Source organism: Punctularia strigosozonata (assembly GCF_000264995.1).
Source record: "Punctularia strigosozonata HHB-11173 SS5 unplaced genomic scaffold PUNSTscaffold_20, whole genome shotgun sequence".
Taxonomy (NCBI): domain Eukaryota; kingdom Fungi; phylum Basidiomycota; class Agaricomycetes; order Corticiales; family Punctulariaceae; genus Punctularia; species Punctularia strigosozonata.
In genome coordinates, this window is record NW_006767452.1 from 189,691 (window position 1) to 207,692 (window position 18,002).

Below are 18,002 nucleotides of genomic sequence, written 5' to 3' on the forward strand. Positions count from 1 at the left end.
CGACGATGGAGCATCCCGAGGGGCTGAAGTGGAAGCGCTTCGATGCCGCACTCGAACACAGCAAAACGGTCCTCTCCGTCCTCGGTGCGATTTCGGATGGTCTCGTCATGTGCGAACCTCTCAAAGGCGCCGTCGGATTGGCCAAAGAGGTCGTCGCGATGATCGAGGTGAGTCGATGAACGTGCTTGGCTCCCGTATCGTATCCGGCGCTGACGCGGACTCCTTGTAGAAAGTCCGCAAGAATCAGAAAGCGTGTACGGAGCTGGCCCGCCGGATAGGCGCGCTGATCTTCGTCATCTTGAATGAGCTCGGTGGAAAGAAGGAAGAAGAGGTACCTGACCACCTCAGGTCATACCTCGGTAATCTGGCTCGGTGAGTGCCCGCGTGCGCTGGCGTCGGCGTGCTTATCCACCTTTTTCACAGAACGTTGACGGACATCAAGCAGGGGCTGATACCACTGAAGCTTCACAAGGAATTCTCGTTCGCTTCGTTTGGGTCGGCACTGCTAAGACGAGAATCCGTGGCGGAGCAGCTGTCGGGCTATAACAGTCAGATCGACCATGCTGCTCAGGAGTTTATGGTGCGACCGCCGCCGGCTTCCTCACCATCGACGCAAGCTGATGTTTGTCTTCGATGCGCAGATCGCTACCCTCACCAATCTAACCCTCGGCATGAACAAGTTGCATATAGCTCAGGTCAGTTCGTCATCAGGTTGCTTGGCGTCCACTCACGCTTTGAACCAATATAGACCTCAACATCCGCTATTCCAAGGTTCGCTCCCCATATATATCCCATCCCAATGCGTTTATGTTGACGATTTGAAGTAGAATTCAGATCTCGTCTGTCGTCCCTACACCCCCGATCTACTTTTATGGACGAGATGATGTCGTAGAAGATGCGGTTGGAAAGCTAAGCGACAAGGAACGGCCTCACATCGCTCTTCTGGGTACCGGTGGCATCGGCAAGACGTCAGTCGCGCTGGCTCTCCTCGACCACCAGGCCATCAAGTCGCGCAATCGCTGCTGCTTTGTGCCATGTGACTCCCTTCTCACAGCGTCAGAATTGGTCCAGGCCATCGTGCAAGTTCTTGGTGGTAGCTCGTCATCTGGCGGGGATCCTATGGAGAAATTGGCTTCTCTTTTGAACGTCGGGTCGGTGGTACTTGCGCTGGACAACTTCGAGAGTCCATGGGATTCGGGTGGTACACAGACAGAGCTCACCGAGGTTCTCCGCATGTTGGCTGCTTCACCGAACGTCCGGTTAATTGTGACGATGAGGGGAAATTCCCCGCCCGCTAAAGGAGACGTTCGATGGTCACCCATCTCTCTGAACCCCCTATCCCCCGATGACGCGATGAAGCTCTTCTGTTCTGTCAATCGAGAAATCACAGAGAACGAGAAGCCAGATCTCGATTTACTCCTGGACAAGTGCGGCGGTCTGCCGCTGGCCATCAAGCTGCTTGCCAGCGTCAAGGGTGATCTCCCCTGCTCCAGCCTCTTGCACCGATGGGAACGACAGTCCACCGACATTCTCAAGGCCGAGCACGACTCTCCTACCCGCCTGACGAGCGTCGACGTGTCGATATCATTGTCCCTCGATTCGAAACGGATGAAAGGCGTTCCGGAGGCGATTGCGCTGCTCGGCGTGATTTGCTGTTTACCTGACGGGGTTCAAGGGGGGATCGATCAACTGATCAAGATGAACTTGGGCCTGAAGGACGTAGACACTGCCCTCGCGACTGTCCTTGCCGCCTCTTTAGCTTTCAGGGCCTCCAATGGGTCCGTCAAGGTGCTTTCGCCGATCCGGCAATACATGTTGAAGCATCACCCCCCTTCCGCTTCACTCTATGACCAGCTCCTTCAACACTACATCCGGCTCGCGGACAAGTATGGGGATCTTGGCCCCAATGATATCGGTTTCACCGAGGCATGCGCTGTGTTGCTCCCAGAAGTAGGCAACATCACCTATATATTCAAGCAGGAGCTACTACGGGCGCAAGCAGGTACACGGGGAGTTGCTCGCGCAGCCTTCAAATTCACGAACTTTCAATTATGGACACGCCCTTCGACTGATCTCATCGACGACCTGCTCAGTCGATGGCCAGACTGTGGGCTGAACGTCGGGCGTCGAGAAGGCCTGGTAAGGAGGGCAAGATTGCGGCAGCGCACGAATGACTATTCGGCGGCCAAGGCGGATCTGGAGTACGCACTGGCGGAGTCGACCGCAGTTGCGGATCAGAATATGGTAGCACGGTGCTTTCAAACCCTAGGCGACGTACATCGCATGCAGGGCGAGTACCCGCAGGCGATAGAGAAGCTCACCCGTGCCCACGACGTGTCCTCCGAGATCGGAGACCGACAGAGTGTGGCGTTTTGTCTGTCCAGCTTGGGCGAGATCCATCGCATGCAGAACGAGTACCCGCAGGCGATAGAGAAGCTCACCCGGGCCCACGACGTGTCCTCCGAGATCGGAGACCGACAGGGCCTGGCGCATTGCCTATCCAGCTGGGGCGAAATCCATCGCATGCAGAACGAGTACCCACAGGCGATAGAGAAGCTCACCCTGGCCCACGAGATGTCCTCCGAAATCGGAGACCGACAAGGCGTGGCGTTTTGTCTGTCCAGCTTGGGTCACATCCATAGCATGCAGGGCGAGTACCCGCAGGCGATAGAGAAGCTCACCCTGGCCCACGACCTGTACTTCGAGATTGAAGACCGGATTGGTGCTGCAGGGGCTTTGCAGAGTTTAGGCGAGATTGATCGTATCCAGGAGCAATACGATCAATCCGCAGAGAAGCTAGGGCGTGCCCTTGCCCTTGCTTCCAGCATTGGACATCGCTATGAGATCGCTTGGTGTCATGTTTACATGGGCTTACTCGACCGCGACCGGCGTCGTTACGCCGAGGCCGTTGGGCATATCACGACCGCTTGGTCATTGCTCACGCAGATTGGACGAGAAGGCAACGCGGAGTACTGCTCAGATCTCCTTCGTGAGATCCTCGAGCTCATGGTAAGGTTGCCGTCACTCGCGACATGCATTCGCCGCTGACCCGCGTCGTCTAGGCTGAATGAGGAGCTAGCGATAGTTCGGCGACAGCCTCAACGCGACCGACGAACTCGAAGGTTTCATGAGGTGCGATGTACGAGTATAGTCCACTCCGTTGTGTGCGACATCTTCGGTGCGGGTGCTGCTACTATAAGCTCGATGTTCCCTGCTACCTTTGCGGCTGCTTAGAGAACTCGCGCTGCCTGCCCTGAGCGTCGTGCAGATGTCCCGCGTGATTTTCACGAAGTCCTGTCCATTCATGTCAATATAGTCGTTTGACTTGTACGATCCGGGCAGAAATCGCGTACCACATCACTAGATGCCTTCGTATCATCGTCATTGATCGTGTTTATCCGCCGTACCATACTCCCCTGCGCATGTAGAGCTTGCAATGACCTCATCCGCGACGTGGTAGAGCTTCGAGAGCGGGTGCTCCATGCTGGGTGGGGAGTGGGGAAGCCTGCGGCGCTCTCGCAATCCATTTACCCCAATGAACTCGCCGGTTTCGAGGCGGCGGCGGATATAGTCCTCAAAGATGCGGTGTAACCCGCCGACGAACGCGTATGTCCGCATGTTCACGTCGAGTTGTAGGCACCGTCGTATGAGCTGGTGGACGCACGTATGGCGCTATTGCGTTTCGGGATGAACGGATGTCTCCTGTGGAAGATGGATGTCGTTCGACCGGATTTTGAGGATAAAATTGCAGATACTTCGCGACTCAACCGGCACTAGACGATATCAGACTATACGCACATAGCCATATCGCCGTTCGGACTCGCGACATTGAACGTGTAACCGCTTCGACCCGTTTGCCGGACAAGGAGCTGCGGTGATATCAAGAGGAATCCCGACAAAGCACCTAATAGCCACCGTCCGTGGATGGTTTAACCGGCCGCTGCTAAACACTCGCGAGACGGTTGAGGATCATCACGACGAGGACATAATAGCGCTGCGCTGCCGCGAGGGTTTCGAACGACGATGACAATGAGTGGCGTCGTCGTGTCGGCTAGCAACGCGAGCATAATAGAATCGGCGCTATATAGACGTTGGTCGAGTCGTCGAGCCCGCTGAGGCTCTCTTGGCTACTAGCGCTGTCGACGACCCATCGCAAGGCCGCACGCCAATTCGCCAGGAGGGAACGCGCAAAGGTCACCGTGATTATCGTCATCACCGGATCGGGATCCGATGCCGGCGGAAGCAAAGGCTTTCCGGATATGGACGCGGCTGGCCCGATTGCCGCGTATGGAAGATTGCTTTGTCAGCGGTCGCCTTTGGTCTTTGCCCGCCACAGCTGGGGTCGGGTCTCGCTGCAAAACGCGTTTGCTCAAAGAACACTCCGAGGCGCGTTCGCACAGGGTCGCACGGATATGCATCTAATATTTGCTGACAGCTTGAACGGTGCGCCGATACGCGGAAAGAAAGGCGGCGCGGCGCGTCGGGCGCATCCCGCCCCTCGCGTCGGGAGGGGTTGCCTTTCGCGATTGTGGACCCACAACGGCTCTCCTCCCTGTGGGCGCCCCATTTCCGTTCCCGGCCCACTCAACAGCCTTGATCGCCTTCCCTGCCTCGTTCCCCGGCCCAAAAAGTCGTTTGGCCCCTCGGGCGTGGGTCCCCGTCCAGAATGGCAATCCTCCCCTTCGACCTCCCCTTTGACCTGTTCGCCCCGCCAGCGAGGGGGGGTTAGCTAAGCAAGTCGCACCAGGGTTCGGTGCGCGCACGAATCATAGACTTTTTGGGCTCGAGCGAGAAGCGGGGCGGTTGCCTTGTATGGGAGGGGTGTGGGCGCCGTGGCGGGGAGGGGCGAGGGGAATAAAAGGCGAGCCCCGCCCTCGGACGCCCTCAGGTATCTGCGCGTTGAAGGACGTGCCAGAGACGACCTACGAGCCCTCTCCGACGAGTCTGCGACTTTTCCGAAGTTTTTCGGCAGCGGACGGACAAAGGGATCGCTACGAGCTCGGTTACGACACGTCGATTCCTTTGAGGTACGTACGCCACTTCCGGATCGGTGCGGACAAAGGGATCTGCTCGGCTAACGATTTTCTGCCCTTTTTTCCTTCTCCCTTTGGCTCCCTTTCTTCGTCGCTCGGATGGACCTCGTCGCCCTTGTGCCCGGCGTGGAAACGGAAACGCGGTTCGCGGTCCAATCGTCGCGGTTGTTGACGTACCCTTTGGCGCTGTGGGTCCGGCCTCGCAGCAAGGAGATCGCCGTTTGTTCTCCCTTTTTTGCCAATAGCGACGGCGTGGATGGATCCGAACCGGACGGCACACGCCGGGTCGTGGGCGAGCGCGCCCCCAGCGGCCGGCCCTTCGTCGTCGTCGTCGCCCGGAAGCTTCCCTTTCTCGTCCGCTTCGGGGCAGCCGGGGTTCGCCTTTGACGCGTGCGAGCTCGAGGAGGCGAAGGTGTTTGGGCGGCAGCAGCAGCAGCAGCCGTCGCCAGGCGCTTCCGGATTCGGACAGCAGCAGCAAGGGCAACAAGATCACCACGCCGGCGCGCCTTTTTCTCCCCTCGGGCCGTCTTATCAGCCGCATCACGCGCCGTTCGACGCGCTCTACCACCCGGCGCACGCCCAGCAGCCATTATACGCCCAGGAACGGTCGCCACTCCCCTTGTCGTTCGAGTACAACGCCCCTTTGCCCCCCGGAGCCCATATAAACCTCTACCCACCCGCCGCCTTCGCTCACAGTCCAGCCCCCGCCCCCGCCTCCCACGCCGAATTCCACCCCCAGCCCGCGTCCGAGTCCGCAGCCTTTCCGCCGAGCCTTGATCCGCGCCTCGCCCACACCCACCCACACGCTCTCCTCGTCCCCGCCGACGACCACCACCAGCTCGCGCTCATGCCCACCTTCGCGAACAGGCACCACGCGCACGCGCCCCAACACGCGCAGCGCCGTCCGGGCGACGAGTCCAGCGGCCAGGAGCCGTACACCGACACCTCCGATGACGCCGCTTCGTCCTCGTCTTCGTCCGCCGGGAGCCCCTACCCGCACGCCTCCCAGCAGCAGCCGCCGCCGCAGCAGCAGCAGCAGTACCAGCAACAGCAGCAGCCGCTCTCTCAGGAAGAGCGCGAACGCCGCCACGCAGCAGCCGCCTACTACGAGCGCGAACGCGCGCGGAAGCAAGCCGAAGAGCGCGATCGCGAACGCCACCGCGAGCGCGCGACCTCGCACGCCAGCCGGACGTACTACCCCGCCTACGACGCGCAGAACAACCGCGTCGGGATCGAGCCGGTACGTCCCCCTCCCCCTGCCTCCGATCGCCCCCCGATCGCTGACGTCTCCGTCCAGCTCGACGCGCGCCCCGGCCCGCCGCCCGACCGCCCGTACTACCGCGAGCGCGTGCGCAACTACCCCGGCCAGGACTTTGGCACGCACGACTACTCGTTCCAGCGCACCGCGCCGCCCCCGCCGCGCGAGTCGATCATGTACCCGACCTCGTCCCACGGCGGCGCGACGACGGGCCGCCTCCAGCCCGCGCGCTACACCCCCCCTCCTCCTCCCGGTCCCCCCTCGACGCGCCCATGCCCGACGCCTACCCGCCGGACCCCCTCCGCCTGCCCCAAGCCCCCGCTCCCCCGCCCCCGACGCTCGACTTTTCCCAGCAGCAGCCCCCGCCCTCGCACGCGAACTGGCAGCGCTACGTCGACCCGGACCCGCGCCTGCGCCCGGCCTCGCCCGAGTCGGCGCACTCTCGCCAGATGCGCGAGGTCCTCGCGCTCTCGGCCGACATGCCGACCACGCTCGCCGACCTCCACGACCCGCCGGACGGCGCGCGCCCGCAGTACTCGCTCCCGAACCTCGCCGCGCTCGCGATCAACGGGAGCGAGAAGAAGATGCTCACGCTCCAGGGCATCTACGAGGCCATCCAGGCCCGGTTCAAGTGGTACGAGGAGCACAAGAACGATAAGAAGGGGTGGAAGGTGAGCGAAAAACGCGGTTTCGAGGCGGATGTTTTAAGGCAAGCTGATGGATGTTTGTTCTCGATGTTGCAGGGCTCGATCCGCCATAATCTGTCGTTGAACAAGATCTTCAGGAAGATCCCGAGGCCGATCACCGAGCCCGGCCAGGGCAAGTACTGGACGCTCGACTTTTCCCAGGGCGCGGGCAACAAGCGTGAACGCCGCCGCGGGAAGGGCAAGCGCAAGCAGCAGCAGGAGCAAGAGGGCCAAGAGCAAGGGCAGGAAAAGCAGAACACGCGCCGGACGCGCAAAAGCAAGCGGCGCGCGGCGGACGACGAGGACGAGGACGACAGCGACGCGATGGACACGGACGACAGCGACGACAGCGAGAGCGCGGCGGAAGAGGCGGACAAGACCGCCGCGCGCGCGCGGGCGCGGCGCGAGCGCGAGCGCCAGACGAGCCTCACCGAGGAGGACCTCGAGGCGATCGCGGACCGCGCGAGCATGAGCGCGAGCCCCGCGCCCTCGCCCGCGACCTCGATCGACATGCAGATCGATCCCGCGCTCCGCGGGGACGAGGGGCACGTCGTGGGCGACGCATCCGCCCCGCGCCGTCCGCGCCCGCGCCCGATCAGCCGCGCCAGCCCGCGCCCCGCGCCGTACCCCACCCCTATGCGCCTCCCTACCGGCGCGCCGGTCGGGATGCCGAATATGGCGATGGGCATGCACCCCGCCGCGTACCCGCCGCCTCCTCCCCCTCCGCACGGCGCGTTCGGCGGGCCGTCGCACTCGCGCTCGCCGTCGGGCGAGGCCTCGGACGAGCAGCAGCAGCAGCACGTGAACTTTCAAGGTCAAAGCTCAGGGCAGCCGGGGAAAGCGCCGCAGCCGTACCGCGAGCACCAGATCAAGCTCGGCCGGCTGGGCGCGAACGCGCCCGCGGCGCCGCACCCGCAGGGCCAGGCGCCGCCCACGTTCGGCGCGACGGGCTTTGGGCAGCCGTCCGGGCCTGGCTTTGGGCGGTTCTCGTCGCATCCTCCCGGGGCGTTCGGCTCGCAGCCTCAGCAGCAAGCGCAGGGGATGATGGGCGGCAACGGCAACCACAACAATCCGAACCCGAACCAGGGCCAGCATTATCGTACTGCGCCACAGGTGCCGGCCCAGTTCCAGGCGCCGCAGGGGATGGTCCCGCAGGCGGCGTATGTGCCGGCACATCAGCAGCAGCAGCAGCAGCAGCAGCAGCAATCGCAGCAGGGAATGCCGGTGTATGGGCGGGTGAGGCCGGATGTGGAGATCGTACGCCATGGAGGGTTGCCGATGGCTATCCCGCGACAGCAGATGCAGCAGCCCAATCCGTTCGGGGTGGGTAGCCCGGCGGGATCGGGCGGATCGGGCTCTGGGTCATCAAGCTCGACACCGACACGGACGTCGTGATTTAGGTCAGTTTTTTTCTTCGATCACGATGCGCGTTCCATCTTGGACTCATCGTTTCCTTATAGAACCGCGGCCTTGTTTTTACGACGAAGATCAAGATTCGATATGCCTACCACACGCTCGTGATGCTCGCCATCGTTTTCGTACCGCTCTGCCTCTCCCCACGGACGTTACTCTCCATCTTGCATTATCAAAATTTGACGTTACCGAACGCAAACACAACGATTTATCCACACGCGACGCGGCGAGCCGAAAGTGTTCTCTTTCGGATCGCCGGCGGTTTCTTGCACCTCCCTCCCCCTCCATGCGTCCCCCTTGTCTACCTTAATATCCACCCTGTAGACGCTCTTCCGTCGATCGCTTTCCCCCTTCCTACCTCAGGCTTTCTCCCTCATTTATAATCATAAACCAAAAATATTCTTGTTTGCTCCTCACCATACCCACCTATAAAAGCTTGCCTTACATCACTTTCTTCCTCCTTCTTCCTCGTCCTATGCTGCTCCCTGTTTTCATCGCACAAATCATCACAATGTTCGAAGGGATTTCCCAAAACCCTCATCATCGTTCCGGTCGACTTGCAATCTGCTGTTTATACGCGCACCGTCCGTCGAAATTGTTGTCATCGAATCCAATCCTACGACGCTACTTGCTCGCTCTCTGCTTGTCTTTTTTTCTTTCAATTCGCATTCCATGTACTGTAGATAGCAATGCTCGTCTGCTGTGAAATCACACCGGTCTAGATAGTGTGTTCGTATGCGGGCGTAGGTGACCGTAGATTGCCGACGTGGTCCAAGAACACCGAAAATTAGCCGGAAGCTCGATGTGCTGACTAATCGTTACGACGCTGTCTCGCTCAGCCGTCGACCTCTCGAGCGAGACATCCTTGCGAAAGGATGGACTGCGGACGCTTTCGCGTGTCGTTATGCACATGTTTCGGAATGATCTTGAACGTCGTCTTTACGACGGAAGCATCAGAATGAGGCCGACTCCTTGGAGGTGGCGTGAAATTCTAGAAGCTCGCACTCTCTTTCGTGCGGTTTGTTTCCAATGATTGCCGTCTGTGTCCGGAATGCTGATGCATTGTCTATGCAGCTGATGTGATCTCGGTGGCGATGGAGGCATCAGACGAACGATTTTTCCCTTGAGACTCGCATGCCTTTCTGGACCTTCCTTCTCCTTTTCCCGTCCGATTCATTCCAGTGCTTCCAGGTTGTGATCGGCCGCGGAACGCTGATTCGTACAACGACGATCTCAGCGAGAGACCTGCGATGCGGGACCCGCCTGTGGCGTTGCTAAGGAGTTTCGGATTACTGTGCAAGTACCTTCAGGGTACGTTCTCATACTCATGGCAGTATACGGATCAATTATACGGAAGTAGCGATGCCGAAGTGCTTCTCTTACATTTGCACAGTCGTCTCCACTGCAAGACACGGGACTGTTGAGCGCTGTGCTTCTGTTGGTCGGTCTATGATGTTCAACCGTCGAAGCAACAACCTGGTATGCTAACGTAACCCCTTCAGCATGATCGCGCGATTATTACTTATGCAGTGGATCGGCTGCAATCCCGAAGGTCAGAGCAAGCGCGCCACAGCAGAGCTTCGACGTCGTGCGCGCTGCGTCGCTTTCCTGAACGACTCGCTTCCGTCGCTTCCTTGAAGGCTGGGATCGACGCTGCAATTTTGAAGCGTCTAGCACCGTGTTCCCCAGCAGGATCGTCATAGTAGCATCCCTTATAGTGATTCGTCCGGTTTCACCAATTGCCTGGTGCAGCATACACTGACCCCGGCTTTAGTCGAATTCTTTCGTCGGGAGCCCGTCAATCGACATCGATGTCATACGAAAAAGACAGACGGAGAAGTCGTTGAGTCAACGCCAATGCGACACGTCGATCTGCTTAGCCCAAGGCGCCTTCATCGAGGACCGTCTGCAGTGTTCTTGTCTAAGGATCCCGTGCGTGTAGGCTCGCCAAGAACCGAAGAATCATCAGGGCCTTCTCAGCATTCCGCCCACCGTCCGCTACGTTGGGAAGGTATGATCATGTCTGACTACATGTGCCATTCCCTGACGGGTTCTCGATGGCCAGCCCGATCTGGTTGTTCCGATGGAGCGAAGATCGTGACACGGAAAGCTCGGTCTTGCCAGACGCGAAAACGGTATAAAATGCGCGGGCCTTCCATCCCTTCAACTCCAGTCCAGCAACCGAGAATCAACCGCTCTTGCGTCTGTTCGACTAGACTAGCGCGATGAGGACCCCGCTCTCTCTGATCGTGCTCTTCGCTACTATGGTCATCGTCTCCGCCACCGTCATCAGCCCTAACGCCGACCGCATGAGGCGCGGACTGCCTCCTCTTGCTCCTCGCCAGCTTTACAATCCTACCGTCGCATCTGGTATGTGGGGACGATGATGCATAGGAGGGATGGCGCTCATTCAATTGAGCATGCAGGGGCTAAACGTCAGGAGCCCTCGGGATCGGCCTCCAACGCCGAGCGCATGAAGCGAGGACTTCCTCCTCTTCCTCCTCGTCGGCCTTATGCACCGACCGCCACGTATGGTATGTGGATACAATGATGAGAATAGCGATTGCGCTCACACCATGCAGGCGCTAAACGTCAAGAGCCCTCCGGATCAACCACCGCCTCGCAGTGCCCCGAATCCGGCACCAATCTCTTGTGTTGCGGCTCCGTTACTACTGTGCGTCTTCCTTTCTTTGAAGCTGATTGGTCGGTGTTGCTTATACTGCCACAGCCGGACAATCCGGAAGCTTCTGGCATTCTGGTAGACCTCGACATCATGCTGGGTGATGTCACGCTGGTCGGGCTTGACTGTACCGTGCTCGACCCCGCCGACACCTGCACCACCACTCCCACATGCTGCACGGAAACCTTGGTATGCTTTGCCATTGTCCGCACACGCGCATGGTTAACCAATTTTACTACAATACTACATAGGCTGGCATTATCTCCATCGGTTGCGTCAATGTCAACGTTTGAGTACTTTCCGGTGCTGTGGAGGAACCTCGCGCACTTCTTCAAACGATATGGACGTTCACAAGTTCAGTTCGATGTGACCTTTCGTTCTGGTTGAGACATGTTACGATATACTCGTGTTATAATTCTTAGCGGACGTGCAACATCGTCCATAACTGTCATTACGCCGAAATTTTGTTGGAGTGCGAGCATTGACGCGAAGCAGATATGGAGGATATATCGCGGACCGTTTGCAACTACGCAACTTAAGGTGTGTGTTTCCGTTTGGACGATTTGCCTGGCTCGACGCCACGCGAGAGCCACGCGGGGGTCATATTGGATCTTCCCGTATTGGGCCCCGCGGGCGACTGGAGGGAGCCTAACGCCACGTGCCCCCCGTTTGCACCATAATCTCGGATGCTACTTTCATCCCGTCAATGTGAGCTCCCGCCGTGAGTCCAAGTCTCCGTTCCCTTTGACGGACCGGATCACATACCTGTTCTTTTTTATTTCCAGTATATGCAGCATGCGTTGTGCAAACAAACATGATCACTCTGTAAAAGCACTCAACGCAAGCAGCCCGTCAACTTGAACCGCGCACGGCCAAATCCATCCACATCCGCGCGCGCCTATAGGCCGACGTTCGCAATGTCCGGACCTAACACACTCGGACGTGGAGAACGAGCGGCGCAACAATTAGCGCCGGGTACCTTGATTGAGCGCTCCAAAGAGCGTCCAAGTATCATTGGCTGCTGAAGCTACTCCGAAACATAGAGCCCCCTGTATGCGTTGACCGTCTCCGACGCGTGCTCCCGTAGCTTCTTGTGCCTTAGCGCTGCGAAAGCGATTTGACCGGAGGCGAAACACGAACTTGCTCGTCTGTCGGGCTACGTGGCGACCAGCTGCTGAACGCGGCAACATACTCGCCACTTCGACCGTCCATGATCGTGCGCCGAGCGCAGTGCTTCCCGACCTCTTTTGTACCTGCTGGCACTACTGCTACACTGGTGCGTATTACATACCTCGACATGCATGGTTTCCCAGCGTCCACTGAGCGCTTTCGCAGCTCGATCGGCATTTGCCAAGGTCTAACTCCCCAAGCGATGACGCAAATTCTGCGCGCCTGTCCATGCGCGTCTTGCTTTCATGACGGTCCTCCATATGAAACCATTTCTCGAACAAAGCTAACCACGATCGCATCCGCCGCGGTACCTTTATACTATCACCCCGACGCGCGGCCCCGACGCGACTTGCCTAATGTATCAACACCCGCTGCTTGTGCCCTGAATCCCGTGTCTATCGACTCCACCATACCAGGCACAGTGCTTGTTTTCTGCACAGTACGCTCACTGCTCAAGTTCTTCTTGGAATGTCGAAACCAAGGTGCGTACTTCTGGGGGATGAAAACCGTTGACGTCGAGCATTGGCTATCGCCCCACACGGTCCAGACTTCGACCTCCAGGTACTTGTGCGTCATGAACGGCGAACAACTATAAAGACACCCGTTCTACTCTCAAAATCTTCAGTCGAACAACCTTGACTTCCAGTCCCACTCGCGACCACCCAATTGCATCTTCAAGATAATCACCATGAAGTCTTCGTTGTCTCTCTCGTTGCTCCTCGCCATCGCGGCGTCGGTCTCGGTCTCGGCTTCCACCGCCAGCACCAACGCCGAGCGCCTGAAGCGCGGGCTGCCGCCTCGTGCCCCTCGCCGTCTCTACGCACCGACGCGCGTCTCTGGTAAGTATCATTTGACGAACATCTTCGTTCTTGAACTGACGCTCGTCACTCTGTAGCCGCCAAGAGACAGTCTCCTTCCGGCACGCCTTCCGCTGACACTTGCACGACCGGTCAGTTGTTGTGCTGCGGCGAGCTTACTCCCGTGAGTCTCGTCTCGAGTGTTCGCGCGTCTCCGCTCGCGTCGCTAACGTGTACACAGGCCGACAGCGCAGACGCCGTAGACGCCTTGGCTTCCATCGACGTGACCTTGACCAGCGCCGAGGATGTCGGGCTGAGTTGTGAGGTGCTCACGACCGACGGCACCTGCGGCGGCACTGCTGCCTGCTGTGGAGGCATTCTCGTAAGCTCTCTCATGATCGCATAAGCTCTGCTATTCACCGTTGTTCAGAGTGGGCTCGTCTCGATCGGCTGCATCACGGTTGCCCTTTAGATGTGTATCTTTCTCGCAACCTTGTACCTGTTCCGCGGACAATTTCGTTCTCTCCAAGTATCTACTACATTGTATTCTCATATACGGATCCTTGTATCCGCCCTTTCCTTTCGATACGACAAGTCAGAATAAGACTTTACGCCGCTGAGACTACTGGAGCGAACACTTGCGACGCGTCCGCCTTGCTGTCACCTCGCTAGCCGCTCAACCGGCGTGATCGGAGAAAAGAGCAGGTTGTGTACTTCTTACCGGTCTAAGGTTTTGCTCTCCGCATCAAAACCAAAAGGGTACAAGAACTACTCCACGCACACTTCCATGCAGCATTCATTAAGAGTACCTACATATATGATGTAGCAACAAATGAACAATACGACGCGAGAAATGCCATGGAGTTGCTACGAGTATTCCAGCTCTTCCAGTCGGGCGATTTGTCTGCGGATGCAGTCAGCTATGTGTCCTAAGAAGCTGGCAGTGCAGCGAGCACTTACTTATCCCTGACTGCTTCCTGCCAACGCTGCAGTTTGGCGATCTCGTTCACCTGGAAGCCGAAGATCTTAGGGCGGTAGCGTTCGGCCTTGAGCGCCGCGGTCGCGGTGCTGAGACCCTCCGCCGCGCCTTCGGCGACCACCTCGTCTTCGCGCGTCGAGCCTCGCCTCCGCACGCCCTTCGCCCAGTCTTCGGCCCTGCCATCGCCCCGGGCCGGATCGGAGGGGTTCGCCTTGGGAGGGATGAGGTGGGGGTAGACGAGGAACATGAGGTGGGGGAAGGTGGTACCGAAGTACGCGCCATCGATCGAGCCATGACGGGAGCTCTTCGGGGAGTAGATGTCCTCACACCGGCCGCAGTATAGCTTGACCGACTTCTCGTACGGGACGTCCGTGAGGCCGACGGGGAGGAGTGGCTGAGACTGGCAGAAGACGCGCGGGCAGCGACCGAAGTCGGCGCGCTTGTATTTGTCGAGCATCTTCGAGAGGCCGCGCACGGTGACGATCCATCGCGCGTGGATGAGGCCGTATAGTAGACGGGCTTGGACATCGAGCGACCCTCGAAGCTCGTCCTGCACGTCGTCGTCTTCTGGGCCAGTGTGGGATCAGGGGCTGGGTGGACGTGCGACGATTCACGTACCTAGATTATCCGTTATCAGATCCAGCGCTTGTGAGTAGTTGGCCACTTCGGTGTTTAGACCGGTAAGGTTGAAGCGGTCGAGGATGTAGTCTTCTTCGACTTCGCAAAAGTATTCGTTCCCTTTAGAGGAGAGGAACCACGATATCCACTGCAGAGCGTTACAGTCGGATCTCATACACGATAGAGGAGTATATGCATACAGAACTAGAGCGATTGAGCACGCAGTAGCACCATAGCCATGTGGGACGCCTACTTTGAGTAATCCGAGTCAGAACCGGTGGACACATCTTCCACTAGGTGGTCAAAACGTTGATCAAAGCGGCGCGAACACAGTGTATCGAAGACTGACTGGTGCTGAGGTTACTGATAGGAGACAGAGAGTCGGTTGTGGTCCAAGCCAAGGTGCGATGACCTCGAGGCTGGCTGGCGCTTCCGCCGCATCCTGATCCGTCCACCTCCTTTACTCTTGACTTCGACCGGCGTTCTACTTTCCAGTCTCATGATCCAACAGGTTGCGTCAAATAAATGTGCTAGGACTATAATCGTGAGGGATTGGAGGGATACTCTCCGTTGATTATGCCGTAATTCGTTGCGCGAGCCGCGAGCCTGTCAAGGACGAGAAAATCTGAACTCACTGCTCTACACACCACTTGGTACCAGATAGGGCCTATGTGCATCATGGATAGCACGGCATTCATAACTCTGAGATGTAGCAAGGCTGTAGGCTCGACGAACCATCGTACGGACTTCTCCCATCGCGGTCTGGTGCCATATACAAGGAATGCTATCATGATCTCGCAGTCAGCCTAGGCTGGATAATCTCCTCAAGCTGGTTGTCACCACATTGACGTTTCAAAGCAGCCTGCTATAACAATGGCTCGTGCCGATACGGTCTCGATGGTAGAACGCCTCGCACGCGCTCGGACTTAGCTGTTCTGTGACGTTCCGAGGTACGTCGTGTTTATCGTCGTGCAGCCAGAGCTTACTCGGAAATTACAAGTATACAGAACTCAACACCGTTGCTCTCCTTGGTTTGCAAGCATAACACCCAGTCGGGCACCAATCTCGGAGCATACGACATACGCCTGATACTATCTCAAGCTCGGAACTCGAAGGCGCGCGTACTCCGATTTGCCTTGGCTTTTCTGGCTTCACACCGCCGCCCACAACCGGAGTCATGTCAGTGTCTTTGAGCGCGCTCGCATAGCCCAACAAAATTGAGAAAGAAGCTGCGATGCTGTTCAGCGTTGCGCGGAGGGCTTGAGGCACTTGCAGGTCAACGGCGACACTAAACGTGGATAAAGAGCAGTTTTCCCCCGAACTGCGACGAAGATTGGAACCAAGGCAATTTAATACCAAGAACGCATGAGATAGGCAACTGTTACTGTCAGTCGAGAGCCCAACATTTGCGAAACCCACAACGATGATGATGTTGCATACATGCTTCTCTTGTGTTGAACTATCCGATACATACTTAAACTACTTGCAATGACCTTATCGTGCATATACACACGGCGACTGGCAAAACATGTTCAGTCCGTGATGTCGCATTTGCTCGGATCCTCCACCTGGTATTGATATCGGGGGCGTCAATCGTGGACGATGCTCGCTTAGAGATCGACGTACGTTGAATCTAAGTCCCATATCTCCTGTCCTTTCCGGAGAAGCTAGTCGGGGTCTCACGGTGATGGTGTTCAGCGGAAACGACGTATTACCTCTTGCTCGCGGATACGGTCGGTGGCTGTTTCGGTCTGCTGGCGAAACTGCCCAGTCCTCCGGAGACTCGAAAGTGTGTATACCCCAATCTTTCCGGTTACCGGCTGCACCTGCCTTCTTCAAGGAGAGGATCAATCGGTTCATCAGAAGCGATGTGAGCCTGAAAAGAGCGGTAAGTGGATATGGCAGGGTGAGTTACGTCCGCCCTCTTACAATACATGGGCTCTGTGTCAGCAATTCAGTAAGAGTACTGGAGCTAGGAAGGGATTCAGACTTACTCAGCTTGGATGGATCGCAAACCAGGCTGTATATTGACGTAAGGAACGTCGATTCACGAACCACCGCTTGATAGCTTACCCGTCCATGAGATAACAGGAGATGCCAGATCAGGATCGAAAGGAAGATAATAAGGAACGAGATGGCTCCGTCACGCAGCATGACTACCATGAGTCGGGAACCATACCGAGACCGTGCTGCCGAAACGGTGTAATACGCGGTGAAGAGAAAGATCAGCCCATGAAACACGAGGCCGAGTTCCAGTATGACCGCGATGAGAGGTAAATGAGGTGGCACAAGGAGGCAGACTGGACGATGGGTCTTAGCCTGAAAGTAACAATTTCGGATGATTTGTCACCCACTTCTCGTCACATTATCGCCAATGAAGGGCGAACCTGAGTACGACATGAGTCGCTACAGTCATACTAGCAATTGACCGATACCTGTGTTTCCGGGATTCACGATTGTGTATAAACCGACTCCGGCCAAGGCCAGCATGACTGGAATCAATGTACATTGAACCAGCCAGTTCTTCTTGGAGACAGCGTAAACCCTGGAATTATTTGGGTTAAACGGAACGGGTAGCATAGAAAAGACTAACCGGAACAGCATTATAATCATTGATACGACCGTCACGAGGATGAGATACAGCTGCTGGCTGTATGCCCACTGATTGCAACTGTATACGGCTCATGAGTCAGAGATCGTGTGTTATCTTTACCCAAAGGGTAGCGTCTAATGACAAGTCAGAGCATGTGCATCGTTGATCAAGGGCTTCCATACACATATCCTGTGTCCACGAAGATGAATGCCATGCTATTGAATCCTCATGAGAATAAGATCGGATTATCAGAGAACGAGAACAGACCTAGATTCACGAGTAAGGCGAATGTGAATGGTATGTAGCGGTTCTGTTATGACGATGCTCAATTCTGGTCTTCGGTGAATTGCTGATGTTGGGGTTCCGTGCTTACAGCTAGGAAGAGAAGGAATACTGTATTACGGAAATGGGTGTTGATGCGGAGAACGTGTACCGGTGTTACACTCACTTGGCGACCATTTCAAGTTCCATCCCACCCATGCGTATCGTATCTGAGCGATATATCAATCCGCGTTGCTGTCATCAAAGCGAAAGCGAGCTTCAAATTGAACTACTGACCTCGTCGGATAATGTCAACAAGTAATCATAGACGTACAGCGTGGTCATAGAGACAAAGTAAAGCTTCGCGTATTTCCATCATCATAGGTTAATGTACGAACATCGCTGCATTGGTTTAGGCAATCACCTTCGTTGCAAAACTATAAGCAAGTGATGTTACAAAACCTCTAAAGGATATGATGAAACTCATACTCACTAATCACGACCAAGTTGCAGT

At 57.1% G+C, this 18,002-nt stretch overlaps 6 protein-coding genes across 6 annotated transcripts; 4 read left to right on the top strand and 2 right to left on the bottom strand.

Moving 5' to 3' along the window:
- Positions 1-5: 5 nt before the first annotated feature.
- PUNSTDRAFT_139027 (TPR-like protein) lies at positions 6-3,071 on the top strand (the record flags this gene model as incomplete). The annotated part of the gene is made up of 7 exons (XM_007388713.1): positions 6-167; positions 230-372; positions 424-580; positions 642-695; positions 749-771; positions 828-3,009; positions 3,063-3,071. 7 exons carry the CDS (start codon positions 6-8, stop codon positions 3,069-3,071), a joined length of 2,730 nt encoding a protein of 909 aa, XP_007388775.1.
- A 3,762-nt stretch (positions 3,072-6,833) lies between these two features.
- Positions 6,834-8,803, top strand: PUNSTDRAFT_55830 (uncharacterized protein). Its single transcript, XM_007388714.1, has 3 exons — positions 6,834-6,962; positions 7,035-8,377; positions 8,438-8,803. The coding sequence occupies exons 1-2, from the start codon at positions 6,876-6,878 to the stop codon at positions 8,370-8,372; spliced, it is 1,425 nt and encodes a 474-aa protein (XP_007388776.1). The 5' UTR covers positions 6,834-6,875; the 3' UTR covers positions 8,373-8,377; positions 8,438-8,803.
- Positions 8,804-9,782: 979 nt separating this feature from the next.
- PUNSTDRAFT_128538 (uncharacterized protein) lies at positions 9,783-11,363 on the top strand (the record flags this gene model as incomplete). Its single annotated transcript, XM_007388715.1, has 8 exons — positions 9,783-9,831; positions 9,893-10,107; positions 10,165-10,401; positions 10,456-10,760; positions 10,817-10,924; positions 10,973-11,064; positions 11,119-11,259; positions 11,322-11,363. The coding sequence occupies exons 4-8, from the start codon at positions 10,616-10,618 to the stop codon at positions 11,361-11,363; spliced, it is 528 nt and encodes a 175-aa protein (XP_007388777.1). The 5' UTR covers positions 9,783-9,831; positions 9,893-10,107; positions 10,165-10,401; positions 10,456-10,615.
- A 1,565-nt stretch (positions 11,364-12,928) lies between these two features.
- On the top strand, positions 12,929-13,509 carry PUNSTDRAFT_47779 (uncharacterized protein; the record flags this gene model as incomplete). Its single annotated transcript, XM_007388716.1, has 4 exons — positions 12,929-13,079; positions 13,136-13,221; positions 13,279-13,419; positions 13,468-13,509. 4 exons carry the CDS (start codon positions 12,929-12,931, stop codon positions 13,507-13,509), a joined length of 420 nt encoding a protein of 139 aa, XP_007388778.1.
- Positions 13,510-13,904: 395 nt separating this feature from the next.
- On the bottom strand, positions 13,905-14,809 carry PUNSTDRAFT_77154 (casein kinase subunit II beta; the record flags this gene model as incomplete). The annotated part of the gene is made up of 3 exons (XM_007388717.1): positions 13,905-13,941; positions 13,998-14,583; positions 14,635-14,809. 3 exons carry the CDS (start codon positions 14,807-14,809, stop codon positions 13,905-13,907), a joined length of 798 nt encoding a protein of 265 aa, XP_007388779.1.
- Positions 14,810-16,990: 2,181 nt separating this feature from the next.
- PUNSTDRAFT_55836 (uncharacterized protein) lies at positions 16,991-17,775 on the bottom strand. The gene is made up of 5 exons (XM_007388718.1): positions 17,495-17,775; positions 17,412-17,442; positions 17,228-17,305; positions 17,070-17,179; positions 16,991-17,021 (listed from the first exon to the last, which is right to left on the bottom strand). The coding sequence occupies exons 2-5, from the start codon at positions 17,439-17,441 to the stop codon at positions 17,000-17,002; spliced, it is 240 nt and encodes a 79-aa protein (XP_007388780.1). The 5' UTR covers position 17,442; positions 17,495-17,775; the 3' UTR covers positions 16,991-16,999.
- Between the last annotated feature and the right edge of the window lie 227 nt (positions 17,776-18,002).

Excerpts from the sequence above, each read along its gene's own strand:
- PUNSTDRAFT_55830 (XM_007388714.1), top strand. The coding sequence starts at position 6,876 with ATGCTCACGCTCCAGGGCATCTACGAGGCCATCCAGGCCCGGTTCAAG. Across the intron at positions 6,963-7,034 it reads ACGATAAGAAGGGGTGGAAG|GGCTCGATCCGCCATAATCT; the intron begins GTGAGCGAAAAA and ends TCGATGTTGCAG.
- PUNSTDRAFT_55836 (XM_007388718.1), bottom strand. The coding sequence starts at position 17,441 with ATGGCATTCATCTTCGTGGACACAGGATAT. Across the intron at positions 17,180-17,227 it reads ATGATTATAATGCTGTTCCG|GGTTTACGCTGTCTCCAAGA; the intron begins GTTAGTCTTTTC and ends AAATAATTCCAG. Across the intron at positions 17,022-17,069 it reads CGTGAATCCCGGAAACACAG|GTTCGCCCTTCATTGGCGAT; the intron begins GTATCGGTCAAT and ends TGTCGTACTCAG.